This window comes from Ricinus communis, chromosome 4, assembly GCF_019578655.1.
Source record: "Ricinus communis isolate WT05 ecotype wild-type chromosome 4, ASM1957865v1, whole genome shotgun sequence".
Classification (NCBI taxonomy): Eukaryota; Viridiplantae; Streptophyta; class Magnoliopsida; order Malpighiales; family Euphorbiaceae; genus Ricinus; species Ricinus communis.
Genome location: NC_063259.1, coordinates 29,090,130 through 29,107,877, shown reverse-complemented (window position 1 = coordinate 29,107,877; position 17,748 = coordinate 29,090,130). Strand labels below are relative to the sequence as shown.

The 17,748-nt window shown below is 35.0% G+C and overlaps 2 protein-coding genes across 3 annotated transcripts; both read left to right on the top strand.

The window, feature by feature from the left end:
* Nucleotides 1-3,235: 3,235 nt before the first annotated feature.
* Nucleotides 3,236-6,488, top strand: LOC8289612 (MDIS1-interacting receptor like kinase 2). Its single transcript, XM_002510919.3, has 2 exons — nucleotides 3,236-5,917; nucleotides 6,100-6,488. Exons 1-2 carry the CDS (start codon nucleotides 3,376-3,378, stop codon nucleotides 6,405-6,407), a joined length of 2,850 nt encoding a protein of 949 aa, XP_002510965.2. The 5' UTR covers nucleotides 3,236-3,375; the 3' UTR covers nucleotides 6,408-6,488.
* Nucleotides 6,489-11,507: 5,019 nt separating this feature from the next.
* Nucleotides 11,508-15,401, top strand: LOC8289614 (pentatricopeptide repeat-containing protein At5g64320, mitochondrial). Of its 2 annotated transcripts, XM_015724802.3 has the most exons (5): nucleotides 11,508-11,767; nucleotides 12,322-14,534; nucleotides 14,627-14,748; nucleotides 14,825-15,003; nucleotides 15,115-15,401. In XM_015724802.3, exons 2-3 carry the CDS (start codon nucleotides 12,432-12,434, stop codon nucleotides 14,654-14,656), a joined length of 2,133 nt encoding a protein of 710 aa, XP_015580288.1. In that variant the 5' UTR covers nucleotides 11,508-11,767; nucleotides 12,322-12,431; the 3' UTR covers nucleotides 14,657-14,748; nucleotides 14,825-15,003; nucleotides 15,115-15,401. The 2 variants fall into 2 exon arrangements, with proteins under 2 accessions (XP_015580288.1, XP_048228797.1); XM_048372840.1 differs by having other exon boundaries at nucleotides 12,322-14,748.
* Nucleotides 15,402-17,748: the final 2,347 nt, after the last annotated feature.

Below are 17,748 nucleotides of genomic sequence, written 5' to 3'. Positions count from 1 at the left end.
CAAATAAGTCTACTCCAAAAACTTGAGCATACCCTTTCACAACTAACCTTGCTTTATATTTATTGATTGAGCCATCTGCGTTTTTCTTTCTTCTAAACACCCATTTCACTCTAATTACTTTCTGATGTGGAGGCCTTTCAACTAGCACCCAGGTTTGATTTTTCTCAATCATGCACAGCTCCTCCTTCATTGCAGCTCTCCAATTTGGGTCCTTCTCGGCTTTCCAGTATCCTGAAGGTTCAAGAACGACAACGTTGCATCTTTGGTATATGTCAGCAAGTGATATGGTGCCACGTATTGGAGAATCATCAATCAACTCATCTTGATTTTGATCATCAAACTGCTGATTTTCTTCATTGTTGAAGTCCCACTTATCATTCTCCATGAAAGTTACATCCCTGCTTAATAGAATTTTTCTTGTGTCAGGTTGAAAAAATTCTATAAGCTTTAGATGTCAAGCTATATCCAATGAATACGCCAGGCTCAGCTCTTTTGTCCAACTTGTCTCGCTTCATCTGTGGAACATGAGTAAAGCACAAACAACCAAGTACTTTCAGATTTTTTATCAGCGGTTTATAACCATACCATGTCTTGAAAGGGGTCTTTCCATCGACTGCTTTTGTGGGAAGTCGGTTTAGCAGAAATACTACTGTATTTGCTGCCTCAGTCCAATATTCCTTTGGAAGATCCTTCTTATGAAGCATACATCTGGCCATCTCCATTATTGTTCTGTTCTTTCGCTCGCTGACCCCAATTTATTGTGGAGTGTATGGCGTTGTAAGTTGATGCTCTATTCCAGCCTCTTCACAAAATTTATCAAATTCATTGGAGGTGTACTCTTTTCCATTATCTGATCGCAACACTTGAATTTTACAGCCACTTTGATTCTCAATCCAGTTCTTGAATTTGAAGAACACACCTGCAACCTCTAATTTGAACCTAAGAAAATAGATCCAACACATTCTTGTGTAATCATCAATAAAGATAATGTAGTATTTACTCCCATTGAGTGAAGGAGTTTTGTGAGGTCCAGCTACATCTGTATGAATTAATTGCAACTTATCAGTGGCTCTCCAGTCTCCATGTTGGAAAAGAAGTCTTGCTTGTTTACCAAATTGACACGCTTTGCAACATGGTGGATCAGGCTCAATGTGAGGCAAACCGCGAACCAACCCCTTCTTTTGCATATTCAAAATTGCTGCATGATGGAAATGACCTAACCTTTTATGCCAAGTCTCTGTGTTAGTTATAGCAACAACATAAACTGCTTGCTCCTCCTCCATCGGATCAAGTGAGAAACTCTTGCCCTTCATTTTAATTCTTATGACATCATTGTCATGAGAGTCCTTGATCGTACAGTGTTTCTTTTAAAAAAAGACTTCGAATCCCTTCTCAACTAGCTGCCTAACACTTAATAAATTCTGATCAATGTCAGGTACATACATAACATCAGAAATTAATTTAGTACCTGTGCAACTCTCTATAGCGACAGTTCCCCTTCCTTTGGCAGCAATGTAGTCACCGTTACCAATTCTGACTTTGGATACTAGTGACCTATCCAACTCTCTAAAAAACTCTACATTACCAGTCATGTGATTGGTACAACCACTATCTATGAGCCAACACTTACTTGAGCTTGAGCTGCTGCTTTTAAAACAAGATGCTACAAATAACTGTTGTTCTTCCTCTTGTTCGCTTGCTGTTTGAGCATCATCTTTCTGTTTGAAATTGCTTTTGCATATTTTTCATGGTGCCCAAGTTTGTTGCACTTCCCATACTTCACATCAGGTCTTTTCCAACATTTGAAAGGAGGATGACCCTTTTTGCCGCAGTGTCTGCAAGGAGGAAATTCTCTCTTCTTTTCTCCTTTGTTGCTGTTAGCTATATCACGAGAACTGAAGTTCTTCTTATTACTCTTCTTCTTGTCTTTCTCTCCTTGATTGATTTGTAGCTTAGCCTGCAATGCTCCTTCCACAGAACTTTCACTTCTCATCAGTCTCCTTTGTTCTTGAGCCTATAAAGCATTGTTTAGTTATGCCAAGATAATTTGTGACAGATCTTTGCTACTCTCCATGGAGGATATAGTAGCATCAAATCTTTCAGGAAGAGTCACAAGTATTTTTTGAGCAATTCTAGAATTAGAAATCTCAGAACCAAGCAACCTTATTTTGTTAGCAATGCTAAGAAGCTTATCTGTATACTCCTTAATTGTCTCTGACTCCTTCATTTGCTGTATCTCGAACTCACGAATCAGATTCAACACTTGCATTCCTTTAACTTTTTCATCTCCTTCATATTCAGCTTTGAGGAAATTCCACACACCAAAATGTTGACTTTTGGTTCATGATTCTTGTAAAAATCTCTTGTGAGACAGCAGCAAACAAGGTAGCTTTTGCCTTCGACTTTCTTGATTTCTTCTCCTTGTGGTTCTTGATCTGCGCCATTGTTGGATTTGCAGATAATGGAGGAACTTCGTAGTCCTCTTCCACAGCTTCCCAGAGATCATTCGCCTCTAGGTGAGCTTCCATTTTGGCTGCCCATAAATGATAATTTTCACCCTTAAACATTGGTGAAGCTAGTGCTGTGAAAGGTGTTTCAGAATCCATTTGCTGGAAAGAATAAAAAAAGGTAAGGTTGTGTAGGGTTTCTCTTGGCTCACTCACAAATCTCTTAATAAAAAAGAGCTCTGATACCAATTTGTTGGTTTGTTTTACAGAAGAGACGAGAATAAAATTGAGAGAAGAAGATTGATAGTTATTGATGGTATAATTTCATAATTAAATACACTGATTTAAAAATTGGAAAAAACAACTAACTAGCTGAAAATCAGCAACTGTGTCAACTAATACCATTAAGGCACTAACTGCTTAACAAACTCCTAAAGAGTTGGTAAAAGAAATCAAATTGAACATGAGAAAAATAAATTAATCACTAATGCACACATTCAAACATATAGCCTAAAAAACTTGACTTAGACCACTGTTTGCAACATTTTCATTTCTTAGATTCCACTAATACCATACATATATTATGTTTATGTGAGATTCAAACAGATAATCATTTTGATGATTACTCCAAATGTGTATTTATATATAAATTTACCTCGCAATCTTTTCCACTAATGCTTCCACACCAACCTCAAAGAAACCTTCTTCTTTTCTTTTGATAGTGCCTACAGTAAATACTAAACTAATATCCCATTTGGGATTTGTCCTAATTGCATTAGCACGTGCATTTATGTCGATTCAGTCAATTTTTGTGCATATGTGAACGCGGGTTGAAGAATATAGTTCCAGTTGTAGCATGTACTTGCTGGAGGCGTGTGTCTTCGATATCCAGAAACCATAAACAGCAGAAACAGAATACCTTCCAACTATGGCCAACCGAGAAACTTGTGTGTCATTGACACTTCTGATCTTTCCTTGGATAGGACTACTATCCTCCTGTACAGCAAGCTTTGCTCCAAACCCTGAAGCTCTAGCCCTCCTCAAGTGGAAAGCCAGTCTTGTGAACCAATTAATTCTCCAGTCATGGCTACTTTCTTCAGAAATTGCCAATTCCAGTGCCGTAGCTCACTGCAAATGGCGCGGAATAGCATGTGATGATGCAGGAAGTGTTACGGAGATAAACCTTGCATACACTGGCTTGACAGGTACTCTTGATAACTTGGATTTCTCTTCCTTTCCGAACCTTCTTCGACTTGATCTTAAAGTAAACCAACTTACGGGCACCATTCCGTCCAACATAGGCATCCTTTCCAAACTCCAATTCCTTGACCTTTCCACTAACAATCTTCATAGCACTTTGCCTCTTTCACTTGCCAATCTCACTCAGGTCTATGAGCTTGACTTTTCTCGAAACAATATAACTGGTGTACTAGACCCGCGCTTGTTCCCTGATTCGGCAGGCAAAACTGGCCTTGTTGGTCTCAGAAAGTTTCTCCTGCAAACTACAGAGCTTGGTGGCAGAATTCCTGAAGAAATAGGAAATCTGAAGAATCTGTCTCTTCTAGCTCTAGATGAGAATTATTTTCATGGTCCTATCCCTCCTTCTATCGGAAATTTGAGTGAGCTAACCGTTCTACGCCTTTCCAGCAATCGATTATCAGGGAATATCCCACCAGGTATAGGAACTTTGAACAAGTTAACTGATTTGCGCTTATTCACAAACCAATTATCCGGTATGGTACCTCCAGAATTGGGCAATCTTTCTGCATTAACTGTTCTACATCTTTCTGAAAATAGCTTCACTGGCCATTTACCACAACAAGTTTGCAAAGGTGGAAAGCTAGTCAATTTCACAGCTGCCTTCAACAATTTCTCCGGTCCAATTCCAGTAAGCCTAAATAACTGTCGTACCTTGTACAGAGTTAGGCTTGAAAATAACCAACTGACAGGAATTCTACACCAAGATTTCGGAGTGTATCCAAACCTCACTTATATTGATCTGAGTTTCAACAAATTGAGAGGGGAGCTACCCGCGAAATGGGGAGAATGCCGGAACCTGACACTTCTCAGAATTGCTGGAAATATGATAGGTGGAAAAATTGCTGTCCAGATTAGTCAGCTGAACCAGCTAGTAGTGCTTGACCTATCTTCCAATCAAATATCGGGAGAGATGCCCGCACAACTTGGGAAATTATCCAAATTGTTGTTTTTAAGCCTCAAAGGTAACAGGTTGTCGGGTCAGGTGCCGGTAGAAATTGGAGAACTATCCGACTTGCAGTCTTTGGACCTCTCTATGAATATGCTAAGTGGGCCAATCCCATATCAAATAGGGGACTGCTCTAGACTTCAGCTGTTAAGCTTAGGGAAGAATAAGTTGAATGGGACGATCCCATATCAAATTGGCAATCTTGTAGCATTACAAAATTTACTAGATTTGAGCTATAATTTTCTCACCGGAGACATACCTTCTCAGCTTGGAAAGCTTACAAGTTTAGAACAACTGAACCTATCACACAACAACCTTAGCGGTTCAGTTCCTGCTTCTCTTAGCAACATGTTGAGCTTGCTTGCTATCAATCTCTCATACAACAGCTTACAGGGTCCACTTCCTGATAGCAACATCTTCCATACGGCCCAGCCAAGTGCTTACAGCAACAACAAAGACTTATGTAGTGCCTTTGTTCAAGTTTTGAGACCCTGCAATGTCACAACTGGTAGATATAATGGTGGAAATAAGGAAAACAAAGTTGTCATTGCCGTTGCTCCAATAGCCGGTGGGCTGTTCCTGTCACTTGCATTTGTTGGTATTCTTGCATTTCTTCGACAACGGAGTTTAAGAGTTATGGCAGGTGATAGAAGCAAATCAAAGAGAGAAGAAGATTCGCTCGCAATGTGCTATTTTAATGGGAGAATTGTTTATGAAGATATCATAAAAGCCACAAGGAACTTCAGTGATAGTTATTGCATCGGAGAGGGAGGAAGCGGAAAGGTCTACAAAGTAGAAATGCCGGATTCTCCAGTATTAGCAGTGAAGAAGCTAAAACATCTGAGCAGAGAGGAAGAATTTGAGAGGATAAATAGTTTCAGCAATGAGGTGGCAGCTTTAGCAGAATTACGCCATCGCAACATTGTGAAACTCCATGGATTCTGTTCTCGAGGAAGACACACAATTTTGGTTTATGAGTACATCCAAAAGGGAAGCTTGGGAAATATGCTGAGCAGCGAAAAAGGAGCCCAGGAGTTGGATTGGGAAAAGAGGATCAAAGTTGTCAAAGGAGTAGCTCATGCTTTATCTTACATGCATCATGACTGTATTCCACCTATAGTTCATCGAGACATATCATGCAACAATGTTCTGTTAAACTCTGAACTTGAGGCTCATGTTTCGGATTTTGGCACTGCCAAGTTTTTGAAGCCTGATTCATCTAACCGGACAACAATTGCAGGCACATGCGGTTATGTTGCTCCAGGTAATTGAGCTACGAACTTGTACATTTTTCTTCTGCTAATCTTTTACCAAGGATCTGAATGCTGAATCCATGACGTACCCACTAGTATACCAATTGCTTTGATTAGCTTTCTTTTGTGCTGCCGAAAAGCTTTACTTTTCTTTATGGTGCTATGATTAACCTATGATAATTACTTATTGCAGAGCTGGCTTACACAGCAGCAGTGACTGAGAAATGCGATGTTTATAGCTTTGGTGTTTTGACATTAGAAGTTGTAATCGGAAAGCATCCAGGGGAACTCATATCATACCTCCATACATCAACTAATAGTTGCATCTACTTAGAAGATGTGTTAGATGCACGCCTGCCGCCTCCTTCAGAACAGCAGCTTTCTGATAAACTATCTTGTATGATAACTATTGCACTGTCATGTATACGAGCTATTCCTCAATCTCGACCTTCAATGAGAGATGTGTGTCAGCTCCTTGAAATGGAGGCCAGTCCTTTGTAATTAGTAAATACTACTGAAAGCTTCTAATCCTGTACAGCATTTCAGTAATGAACTCAACAATTTTCTGCCCTTTTTTCATTTTTTCTATCTTTTTCTGATTTTATTTAACATTTATTACGTGTAAAAAAAATACAAAAAGAACTTTACTTTGCTTTTTATCGTTTTCATCAAACAGAAAAGCTTTACTTTGCAATACAATTATTAGCAATATAAGCATTTATCTTATTATACTAAAAAATAAAGATCATAATACTGTGTAAGCACTTTAATTCTAACATAAACTCTACTCAATTAAACTATTTTTCAAGTATTGAATATAAATAGTTTTCTCTTCATTCGTCATTACTACATTTATATTAATTAGATTAGATATGATATTTAATTAGGTGAGTGAATGAATAAACACCGTCCACGTGTATGCTATAAATTGAGAAATAGTATTAGTTATGCTGCAAATGGAATAGGATTTGCAAATTGTAATGATTTTTCATTGGACTAACTCCAAGATCCTTGGCACTCTTAGAAAATCTTTTTTGATGAAACGTGTGAATGAGTTAATGTGAACCAAAAGTATGATATTTATTTTTCTTTTTTTGAATATCATGTAAAATGAAACTTATTTGTTTATTAAACATGATTTCAATTATTAAATTTAGCGAAATTCAAAATTCTGTGAAAATTAAATTCTAACAAACATAGAAAAATAATTTAGAAAAAGCTAGCTACCAAAGATGACCCTGTAAAAAATGTTCATGCTTAAAGAATCTTTGTCCATGAATACATTCAGCAGGCAGTCACTTTCCATTCTACTACGTATTACCACTAGGCCAACATTTTACTGTTTTTTATATCAATTTTATTTTTTAATTTATAGTGATCTAACACAATGGGAATAATATCATTTCTTGTACAAATAGCTTATTGTATGAAGTGATAGTTTCCATGAATGGAAATTGTGTACTCTTCGTACCTGATTAAGTATAAAAAGACCAACTAAATTAGACATTATTAACATTCATATAGATATCTAACAGTCATTACGTTAATATTCATGTAATAAGTAATTAGACATTTTTGCTTTCAAAGAAATTAAGTTTTGGGTTATGAATAATATTTTTATATTTATAATCAAAACAGTCCTGTATATATTTCAAAAAGAGGAAGAAGAAAAAGAACAGCTAAAATGGGGCTTTGGTAAGTGGCAAGAAGCTAACACTGTAGAGCTTGTAAATGATTAGGAACACTGGTCATGGGTTCCACGTTTCTATCGAGTCAAGTCCTCACATTAATCATGGCTTTCCGTCCATATCACAGCGAAACTTTTAACAGCACGAAATCCAAGTTAAATGAATCACAAAATTTTCTAAATGAGTTTTATAAAAAAATAAAAACCATGCGCGTACTCACAGGAGATTCGTAGAAAGCGTATAAAGACCGTATTGAGTAATCATATGTTAGTGTTGATCAACGCGTACCTCATGGTCAATCAGTCTACCATCTTCAATTCAGCCGAAATTTTTGTCATAGCTTTTTGAGTGCAGAGGTGCCAGACAGATGTATAAAATAGTAGTGCAGCTCAGATGTAAACCAACACAAAACAATAAAATGAATTCAAAGAAGTTATTGTATCTCTGGGCTCTTCCCTTCATCGCCATGCTATTACTGTTGGCTCCTGCAGCTGCATCAAGGTATCTGCTACAGAACGCCCCGCCTCCGACAGCTAATATGAACGCTCGTCCTCAGGATGATCCTCATGGAGGCAATTACAATAAACGTACCTAATACAGAGTCTTTTTTGACAAAAGTATTATTACTGTTTCACTTAGTATTATTATTATTCTACTGGCAGTCCAGTTCTGGTTCTGCAATATTTATCCAGCTAGCATCCAGTGGCAGTGGGCATAACTTTAGTTTGTATTTTGTTCAAGTATTGAAGCTCGACATAATATATTATATGTATAGGATATTGTTGAAAGTCTTACATGTAACATGAGCAAGTGATTCTGATTTCTCTATCACTGCTGTCTTTATGATTTATGAACAATGAAACTATCTTAGAAGGTGACCGTAATGTGCCCTGATGCATTTCTGGCTTTGCTTTTTCTTGCAACATTGATAATTTTTATCATATTATCATAGTCTGAATATAAGTTCAATTTCCGTTGCCGGTGTTATATAGTTGTTGATTTTATTTGATATTATTCTACTTCTCAATCTTTATTGGCCGTTTCTGATGATCTGCATTTTAACAGAATCAGTTGCTAACTAATTCATATTCCACCCTTCCGCTGCATGCAATACTTCTACTTATACGCCTACAGCTTAATCATTTAATAATCTGAGTCTTATTAGAGCTCAAATTTTTGGCAACTGATTAAATTTAAGTACCAAATTAGATATTAAGTAAGTAATGTAATGATTTTGGAATTACTATAGATGGTTAATTATCCCCTTCTAGTTACTAATCATATTTAATACATTTCTCCACTATTTCTTTTAATGATTATTAGCCATATTGAATCAAAAAATAAATAAAATTAGTCATATGATCATTTGTTAATGTAATTAGTGATTACTGTTTATATAACCACATACAAGAGAGGAAATATTTATTCTTCCCCTCTAACTTTCTCCTTCCCTTCTGACTGCCATGTATGGTATAAAAATTAGTAATTTATTGAATATTCCGTTTACCTGAGCCTGAATCAACTGAAAATACAAAGTTAATGTATTTTCATTTTAAAAGAGTTGGAAATCGCTACAATTTGAACTTTTTTCAACTTGAGAAAAAAAAAAAAAGAAGAAGCTTCTTTTGAAAGAAATGATGAGATCACACCAGAAATGAAGTTCATATGTAAATAGAAATTATAGTTTTGAGTGGCAATGCTTTTTTTTTTTTCTTCAATTGAGAAAAAAGAAAAGAAAAGGGGGAAATGAAAATGAGATGCTACCCACATAATTTTAGGACTAAGGTGAGGACCAATTAGCCAAGTGACATTATAGAGGTTTTTACCTACCCCACTATCTCCACCATGCTTGTTGGACACTGTTCTTTCATTTCTGGTTGCATGCAAATGTTAGACAGACGACTGGTTTGTATCACAGCAAGAATCCGCGTTTACAAATAAAAGACTTATAGCGCAGATGCTGTGGCCCGACTTTTAATAATCAAACTGTGATTATCTTATATAAGATTATTTTTTCATAACCATCATTCTAACCTAAAATCCGATCAAACCGAAAGGCTTAATTTGTGTGTTTAAGACTAGCTAGCAGATACTTAAACGAAGTAACTACTGAACATATAGCATGAAACAAAATAATAACTCTGTCAACAATGGTGTGTAAGAGGTTAAAGAGAGACTTGTTTTTGATGGCTAAAAGACTAGGCATTGAGTCTACTCACCTTCTAACTAGAAATCTGTAATTAAGTCTCAGCTCTTGTTGTCTTCTTCATTGGAAGCAAGTGTCGTTAAGAAGTATGGCGTTGCTATGAATCAAATGCGCACGAGATTTACAAGCTCAATTTGTATAATAAAACAGATCAAAGAATGGCTACCGAGAATGTTTGGCTTCTTTCTAAGGTTTTCTCGACTCTTGCGCTCTCTTCATCTCTTCAATTGGACCAAGCGATCTGCCTAAGACTATTAAGCGTCCTATCTTGCTAGTTTGTCTTTTGCCTCATGTAATTGCTTCCCAAATTTGCAGTAATTATTGATTTATTTATTAAATGTTTTTATACAATGATAGCAATCCAATAGATACAAGTAGTTTTATACTGTATAAATAAATTCAAAATTATTGAGTTTAGTTTATACACTCAAATAAATAGGAGAATGACACGTATTAAAATGTTATATGTTTTTATATTGGATAATCAACATATTCTCTATTACTTATAACTAATAAATATGTATTAATCATCTATTAATGTGATATATATCCAAGGACATGTATTAATTATGAGTATTGTGGATGTTTTATTATGATATTAAATTTCTGTATTTTCCATCCACTCGCTAATGTTTATCATTCTTACCTTATGGAGCTACGATTAATTAATGGTTTATCCAAATGCAAGACATAGATTAACAAAATTCCAATTACATTAGCACAAATTCAGTATCCATCACAAAATTTAGAGCTGTGCAAAATAATTTCTTTTACAGTACTGAAATGCTATAAAATAAATCATAAGTTATTACGTACATATACATAGCTAAGGAATTGAAAAAAAAATGTTTATGTTATCCGAGTAATTAAATGGTTAGTGATATAGTCGGTCCATATTAATTGTTTGTTGCCATCAACATATTGCATAAAAATCGAGATAGTACTTCTTTTTTAAAGATTTTTTTTTAAATTTATTGATTTCATTTTATTCTGGTCGGGATATCCTATTTTATTAAGAAAAACGGAATAGAATATTTTTTGTTTCGTATTGGTCAAAATCTTAGCATTTTGGATTAGAACGATCGAGATTAGGTTTAAACGATTATTCCGACCGAGATTAACAAGATAGGCTGAGATGAGGTAACTTAAAAAAAAAATTATATTATTGAATTGAGTTAAGTAGTTCAATGACACTTAACCCTAACTCAATAAAATTTTTACTCTATTTGTCAACAAAACAAATTAAATCTAAAATTTTAAAACTAAAAATCTAAAATCCTATATAATAATTTCTTTATCCTTATTTATTATTTTATTTCATGCTCTACAATTTAACTATATATTCTTTTCACTAATTTATTAAAATATTTTTATAATATAATCTATATTATTTAGTAATAACAATTTAAGACTTATCTAATTTAATTTTTATGAATTTATATTACAAGATACTACTTCATACCTTAGTCGATTATATTATAAAAAAACATTTTATTATTGTAATTCTATAATAATAAAAAATTGAGTTTATATTTACTTGTTGCTTTCTAATGTGATATTTAATTAGATTATGAATAATAATTTTATAATATTATATTTTTAATTATATATATATATATATATATATATATATATATATTTCGGAACAATCTGAAATAGAACGACTAAATGCTCCAAAGACTGAAATATTTTTGCTCCAATTATAAAATCTGAATCGGCAGAGGAAGTCATAACTTTGATTTTTTCAGTTTTAAAAAATAGATTGTTTTTTGTTTATGCTATTTTAAGGGGGAAATTATGTGTCCCTTGCCACGACGCGTGCCTGTAAAATAAAAACGACGTCGTTCAGGAGAAGCCTGATTGGGTCTCACACGAGAGTCTCAAACTCTCAGGCTCTGCTAATCTGCTTCATAGTTGCTTCATCTCCGTTTAGTCACTTACTCGGCCTTTCTAGATAGGTTTCTAAGGTAGGTCCTTGCCCTCAGGATTTGGCATTTCTAATGCCGCAAAAATAATAATAATGATTGGTAATATTATTATCATGGTCCGTGAAGAATGCCTGTTAAGTGTTTGTTGAATTGCTGCTGATAAATGTTCATTCTTTTGATGATTATTGGTTCCAAAATAATAAGATATTGATGAATCTCAGGTTTCTCCACATACGGGCCTTCTCTTTTTTCAGTTAGCACTTTTATTCTGATATGAAAAATCACAAATTGCGCGATTTTGGTAGCAAAACATTGCGAGGTTTTTCTTGCATCGAATATTTTCAAGTTAATTATTTCAGTTTACACAATACTCTTTAAGTTATCTATCTGAATCAGTTATAGTTGCTACTGAAGCATTGATGTTTATATACTCAGCTCGACTGAGCTATTGATTCCAAGATAAGTGAGGGTTGTTATAGGTTTAACTTGATTATAATTATAAGATTTTTCCCAATTCACGAACTTAAACTGTTTGAATTTTTCTTTCTTAAGGAAATGGTATTGCCTGCAAACTCATCTGGTTTCATTTTCAGGTGGATATAATTTACTAAATGCAAATTAAGACGTGGAGTGAATGCACTCTACTTTAGCAGATGCCCAAAAATCTATTGGATTTTGATGGCCAAGTTTTTCATATACAATAATGCTGAAAGGCGCAAAGCTCATGGTTCATGTGGGCGAAACCCTGCAGTCTTTGCCCAGTCTCCAATATTTCATCTTGGGGTTTCCCAGAAATTATAGTTTTAGCAAATTGAAAGATGATGATTCAGAAAATGAGACAGAATGGGAAAGATTACTCAAACCATTTGACCTCAAAGAGCTTCGAAGATCTTTTAATCAAATCACCCCATTTCAACTCTGTAAATTGCTTCTATTGCCACTTGATGTATCCACATCAATGGCGATATTCCAATGGGCAGGTTCCCAGAAGGGCTACTGTCACACATTTGACGTGTATCATGTGTTAATTGATAAGCTTGGGGCAGCCAAGGAGTTTAAAGTTATAGATAAGTTGTTGTTGCAGATTAAAGAGGAAGGGATTGCTTTTAGAGAGTCCCTCTTCATTTGTATCATGAAATATTATGGGAGGGCTAATTTGCCTGGCCAAGCTACTAGGATGTTATTGGATATGAAGGGTGTTTATTGTTGTGAACCAACCTTTAAGTCGTATAATGTTGTGTTGGATATACTAGTATCTGCTAATTGTCCTAGTGTTGCAGCTAATGTTTTTTATGAGATGTTGAGTAAGGGCGTTATTCCCACTGTTTACACATTTGGGGTGGTGATGAAAGCGCTTTGTATGGTTAACGAAGTTGACAATGCTTGCTCACTACTTAGAGACATGACAAAACATGGATGTGTGCCAAATTCAGTGGTCTACCAGACTCTTATACATGCACTTTCCAAGAGGGATAGAGTGAATGAGGCATTGAAACTTTTGGAGGAAATGTTCCTGATGGGTTGCCTGCCTGATGTTGATACCTTCAATGATGTTATCTATGGGTTGTGCAGGCTCAACCGGATTCATGAGGGGGCAAAATTGGTTGACCGGATGCTTTTCCGGGGTTTCACCCCTAATGATATTACCTATGGTGTTCTAATGAATGGGTTGTGCAGAGTGGGGAAAGTTGATGAAGCCCAGGTATTGTTAAACAAAGTCCCTACTCCAAATGATGTGCACTTCACTATCTTGATCAATGGGTATGTGAAAAGTGGGCGCTTGGATGAAGCGAATGCTTTTTTGTATGATAAGATGATAAAAAATGGATGTAGGCCTGATGTTTTCACATTTAACACACTGATACATGGGCTCTGCAAGAAGGGGCTTATGGGTTCCGCTGTCGATATGGTTAATGACATGTCCGCCAATGGCTGCACGCCCAATCTAATCACATATACTACTTTGCTTGATGGGTTCTGCAAGAAAAATCAACTAGAGGAAGCTGGTTATGTTTTAAATGAGATGTCAGCTAAGGGATTTGAACTGAATATAATGGGATACAATGTCCTATTACGTGCTTTATGCAAGAATGGGAAGGTTCCTAAAGCTCTAGACATGCTTGGTGAAATGTCAGACAAAGGATGCAAGCCTGACATTTTTACATTCAATACTCTAATTTTTGGTTTATGCAAGGTCGATAGGAAGGAAGATGCCTTAGCTCTGTATCGTGATATGTTATTAGATGGTGTTATTGCTAATACAGTAACTTATAACACATTGATTCATGCTTTTCTGAGAGGAGGCGCAATACAAGAAGCACTTAAGCTTGTGAATGACATGTTATTCAGAGGATGCCCACTTGATGAAATTACTTACAATGGCCTAATAAAAGCATTCTGCAAACTTGGGGCCACTGAGAAAGCATTGGGATTGTTTGATGAAATGGTCAGGAAGGATTTAGTTCCCAGCAATATCTCATGCAATTTATTGATCAATGGTCTATGTAGAGTCGGGAAAGTATGTAATGCACTTGAACTTCTGAGGGATATGATTCATCGAGGATTGGCCCCTGACGTTGTTACCTACAACAGCCTTATTAATGGTTTATGCAAGATGGGAAACATTCGGGAGGCTTTCAATCTCTTCAACAAGTTGCAGGCTGAAGGAATACAACCTGATGCTATTACTTATAACACTTTGATTTGTTGGCATTGCAGAGCGGGAATGTTTGATGATGCCTATTTACTCCTCCTTAGAGGGGTTGAGAATGCCTTCATTCCTAATGATGTGACATGGTATATCTTGGTGAGCAATTTTATTAAAGAAATTGGCAAGGAGAGTAAAACCTTATCCTATTCTCAGTTTTAAGTGACTGGAGATGCTTGTGCTCTTTGAAGATGGAATTTCCTTTGGCACTGCAAAAGTGATCCCTTCCATCTGCATCCAGGTGCAGAATATTTTCCTTGGAGCAGTTTTACACAATATGGAGCTGTCTTATCCTTCTACTCCCTACTTAAAGGTATGTTAATTAATTTGCACTTTTTGTTGGATTTTACATTGTTACGTTTTAATTTTTCATATATATTCTTTTGCAGAATGATCATTGATGCCACTCTAAAAGATAAGCAGATGAAGTGTAATTAATGTAGATGAGTATCTTAAGGTAATACCTTGCTCGTGGATTAGTTGAATATGGATGTCAAAGGGATCCCTCTGGATTAATTTTAGTCCAACAATCATATATAATGTCTTCTCCTTCCCCCGCAATCCCCCGGTAACTTTCTTATCCCCTGGTTATTTTGTTGCCTCTTTCCTTGTCCTTTAGTTTGTTCTTCATTTTTTCTTTGTTTTCCCAGCGTCACACTGATACTCTTTTTTCTTTCAGATACTACATGAGGCAACTTCATTCTGGTTAGAGTTGAATCAGTTGCTACTCACAGCAGCAGAATGAGTCAGGAGAGACTGCTACCTGTTATAATGTGCCTTTATTCAACTCTTATTCTGTATCTAGCAAATCTATGTAATTCAACACAAGTACATAATCATGTCCTTTGGCTGATTTTTGACAAATTCATGTAGGATGTGCATCTGAAATGCAAAGTCACGTGCCTTTGTGTGTGGCACTGACAATTTGAATCACAACTTGAGTAATGGATTACTATCATATTTGAACTGCTAGTGTCTCTGCACCAATTGTTCCTGTTTTGCATGTAGGAAAGCATCCAAGAACCGATAACAATTATCGTGTTGAAATGGCTTGGTTTTCTTCTTATTTTCTCTGATGTCATACTGCACTGGTCAGTGTGACATTTTAGATCAGTTTCAAATTGTGGATGCCCCCAACCTGTATTCAAATCTATAATCGCTCTGGCAGAATCCGTAACAACATGAATTAATCTTTCATGATCCGGATCCTACTAGTTATGGAGATGTGAATGTAATGTATTATTTTATCAAATCTCTCTCTTCTGTGGGTAGATCAATAATCATCCTGTATGGGTAAAACATGGATCAACTTTCTTGTGCTATAAAAAGAATTCGTTTGTTAACGCACGTCCTGGTTGTTCCACTTTGGGTATTGAGGGGGTCTTTTTGTGGAACCGATGGAAAGCAAAGCTTACTTTAAGTGGCCAGACTATGCCTTCTAATTCCAATTAGATAATTATAATCATTTTTTTTTCTTTTTTCCTCTTTTTTGGCTAAAAGATTATTAAATCCAGATTAGCGATGCCAAAATGATGTCCATATTGTCCATAACAACGGCAGGCTAAAACTACTAATTAACTATAGAATTCACTGCATCTGCCACTCCTAATATTGATAGCATTAGAAGATTAGATTATTGAATAAGGAAGAATGAATTGGGCTGCACTTATGGACTTTGAAATAATAATATCCTCAAGTTTGAGGCAATTTGGGAACCAGTTTTTATTAGTGATACGTTCCTACATATCTAAGGATCTCTTAAAACAAGACTAAGTAATTAGGTTCTCTCTTTTTCTTTTTAATAAACTGATTAGGCTCTCTATAAATAAGAGAGTGATATCTACTGTACAAAAACAGAGTGCTAAGAAGATCACCATAATACTAATTCGGAAGTCATCATGCATAATTAGCTTAATTTTCAAGCAATATCTACAAATACTCGGATAAATCTCTATTGTTAGGTAATGCAACTTTTTAACCTTAAATATTTGTATTCAAACCTCACTTAAATATGAGATTGTTTATCTCAACAGATCTCCAAATCGATACAATTACCGACCTATGTTTTAGTGTTGATATATGGTAGTGGTTTAGTAAAATCTGGATCAGTAGTATTAAATGGGTATTAATTTGAGCTTAATTAACTTCTTTTTATGCATTAAAATTCTCTAAAACCCAATAACATCAATGCCACCAAAGTAACATTTAAATGAACAAAGTTGTGCTTGAGAATGAAGATTGAGAAGGTGAATTAACAAAATTTTAAGTTAAAAGAAAGATAATTAAAGGTAAATGAGCAAGTGTTAACTTAAAAGGAGAGTTGACTCTAGGCTCGAAAATCCTGATAAAGATCTTTGCGCGTAAAATAAATATTACATGACCTGTCTCGTAAAAACACAAAGACAGAACTCAGAAGCCCAAATCCAAGTGGACCACCAAACATTATAATTAAACAAAAATCATCAGTCCAAAATAAAAAGGGGATTTGCCTGAGATTGTCTTGATTTTTCAGATTCCTACACCTATACTGCCGGTGCTGTTCTAATATTAATCTTATCCTAATTCCAAAACGCAATTTTCCTTCTTTCTGTCGTTTCATTTTATTTTTCTTCTAAAAAAACATCCCAGATGATTCCTTTTATTCTTCCAGATTCATAATTTGCTATAACTATTATATCTAACTTTTTTTTTTTTTTTTCAATTTAGCATCACATTGTTGGTTAGTACTTTAAAAACAATTCAATTTTGTTATCACGACAATCAAATGGTTTCAACTTCAATCCATATGTAATTATAAGCTAAAAATTACATATTTTCAATTTAAATTATAAGTCTTAGATATCGTGATAAATCATAATCTATTAATATATATATATATATTAAAATTTCATTATTCTTTGAAATTTTTAACAGAAAAAACCAGTAAATATGTTTGGCATTAAGTAGGATAAGCATGCATATAGTATAAAATATTTATGCATCTGCACCACTACCAAAATTCAACGCTTAATGCATATATATAGGCACTTGAACTTTTAATGATTTATCACTTGGCCACCCCAACTTTTCTTTTTACCACTTAAACACTTATATTTTTACCTTTTAAACACTTAAATTTGCTCTTTTTCTTTTTTAAATGAGCATGCATGCCACACACTTCCACTAACTTTAGTTTTCAATTATCTTACTAAGTTCTTATAACTTTTGCAAGATATTTTACAATATCTATAAAGTATTTAAAAAGTATAAGGGTTAAAATATGATTTTATAAAAATTATAAGGACTTTTATAGGAGTCGAATATGCATACACTT

Excerpts from the sequence above, each read along its gene's own strand:
- LOC8289612 (XM_002510919.3), top strand. The coding sequence starts at position 3,376 with ATGGCCAACCGAGAAACTTGTGTGTCATTGACACTTCTGATCTTTCCT. Across the intron at positions 5,918-6,099 it reads ATGCGGTTATGTTGCTCCAG|AGCTGGCTTACACAGCAGCA; the intron begins GTAATTGAGCTA and ends TACTTATTGCAG.
- LOC8289614 (XM_048372840.1), top strand. The coding sequence starts at position 12,432 with ATGCTGAAAGGCGCAAAGCTCATGGTTCATGTGGGCGAAACCCTGCAG.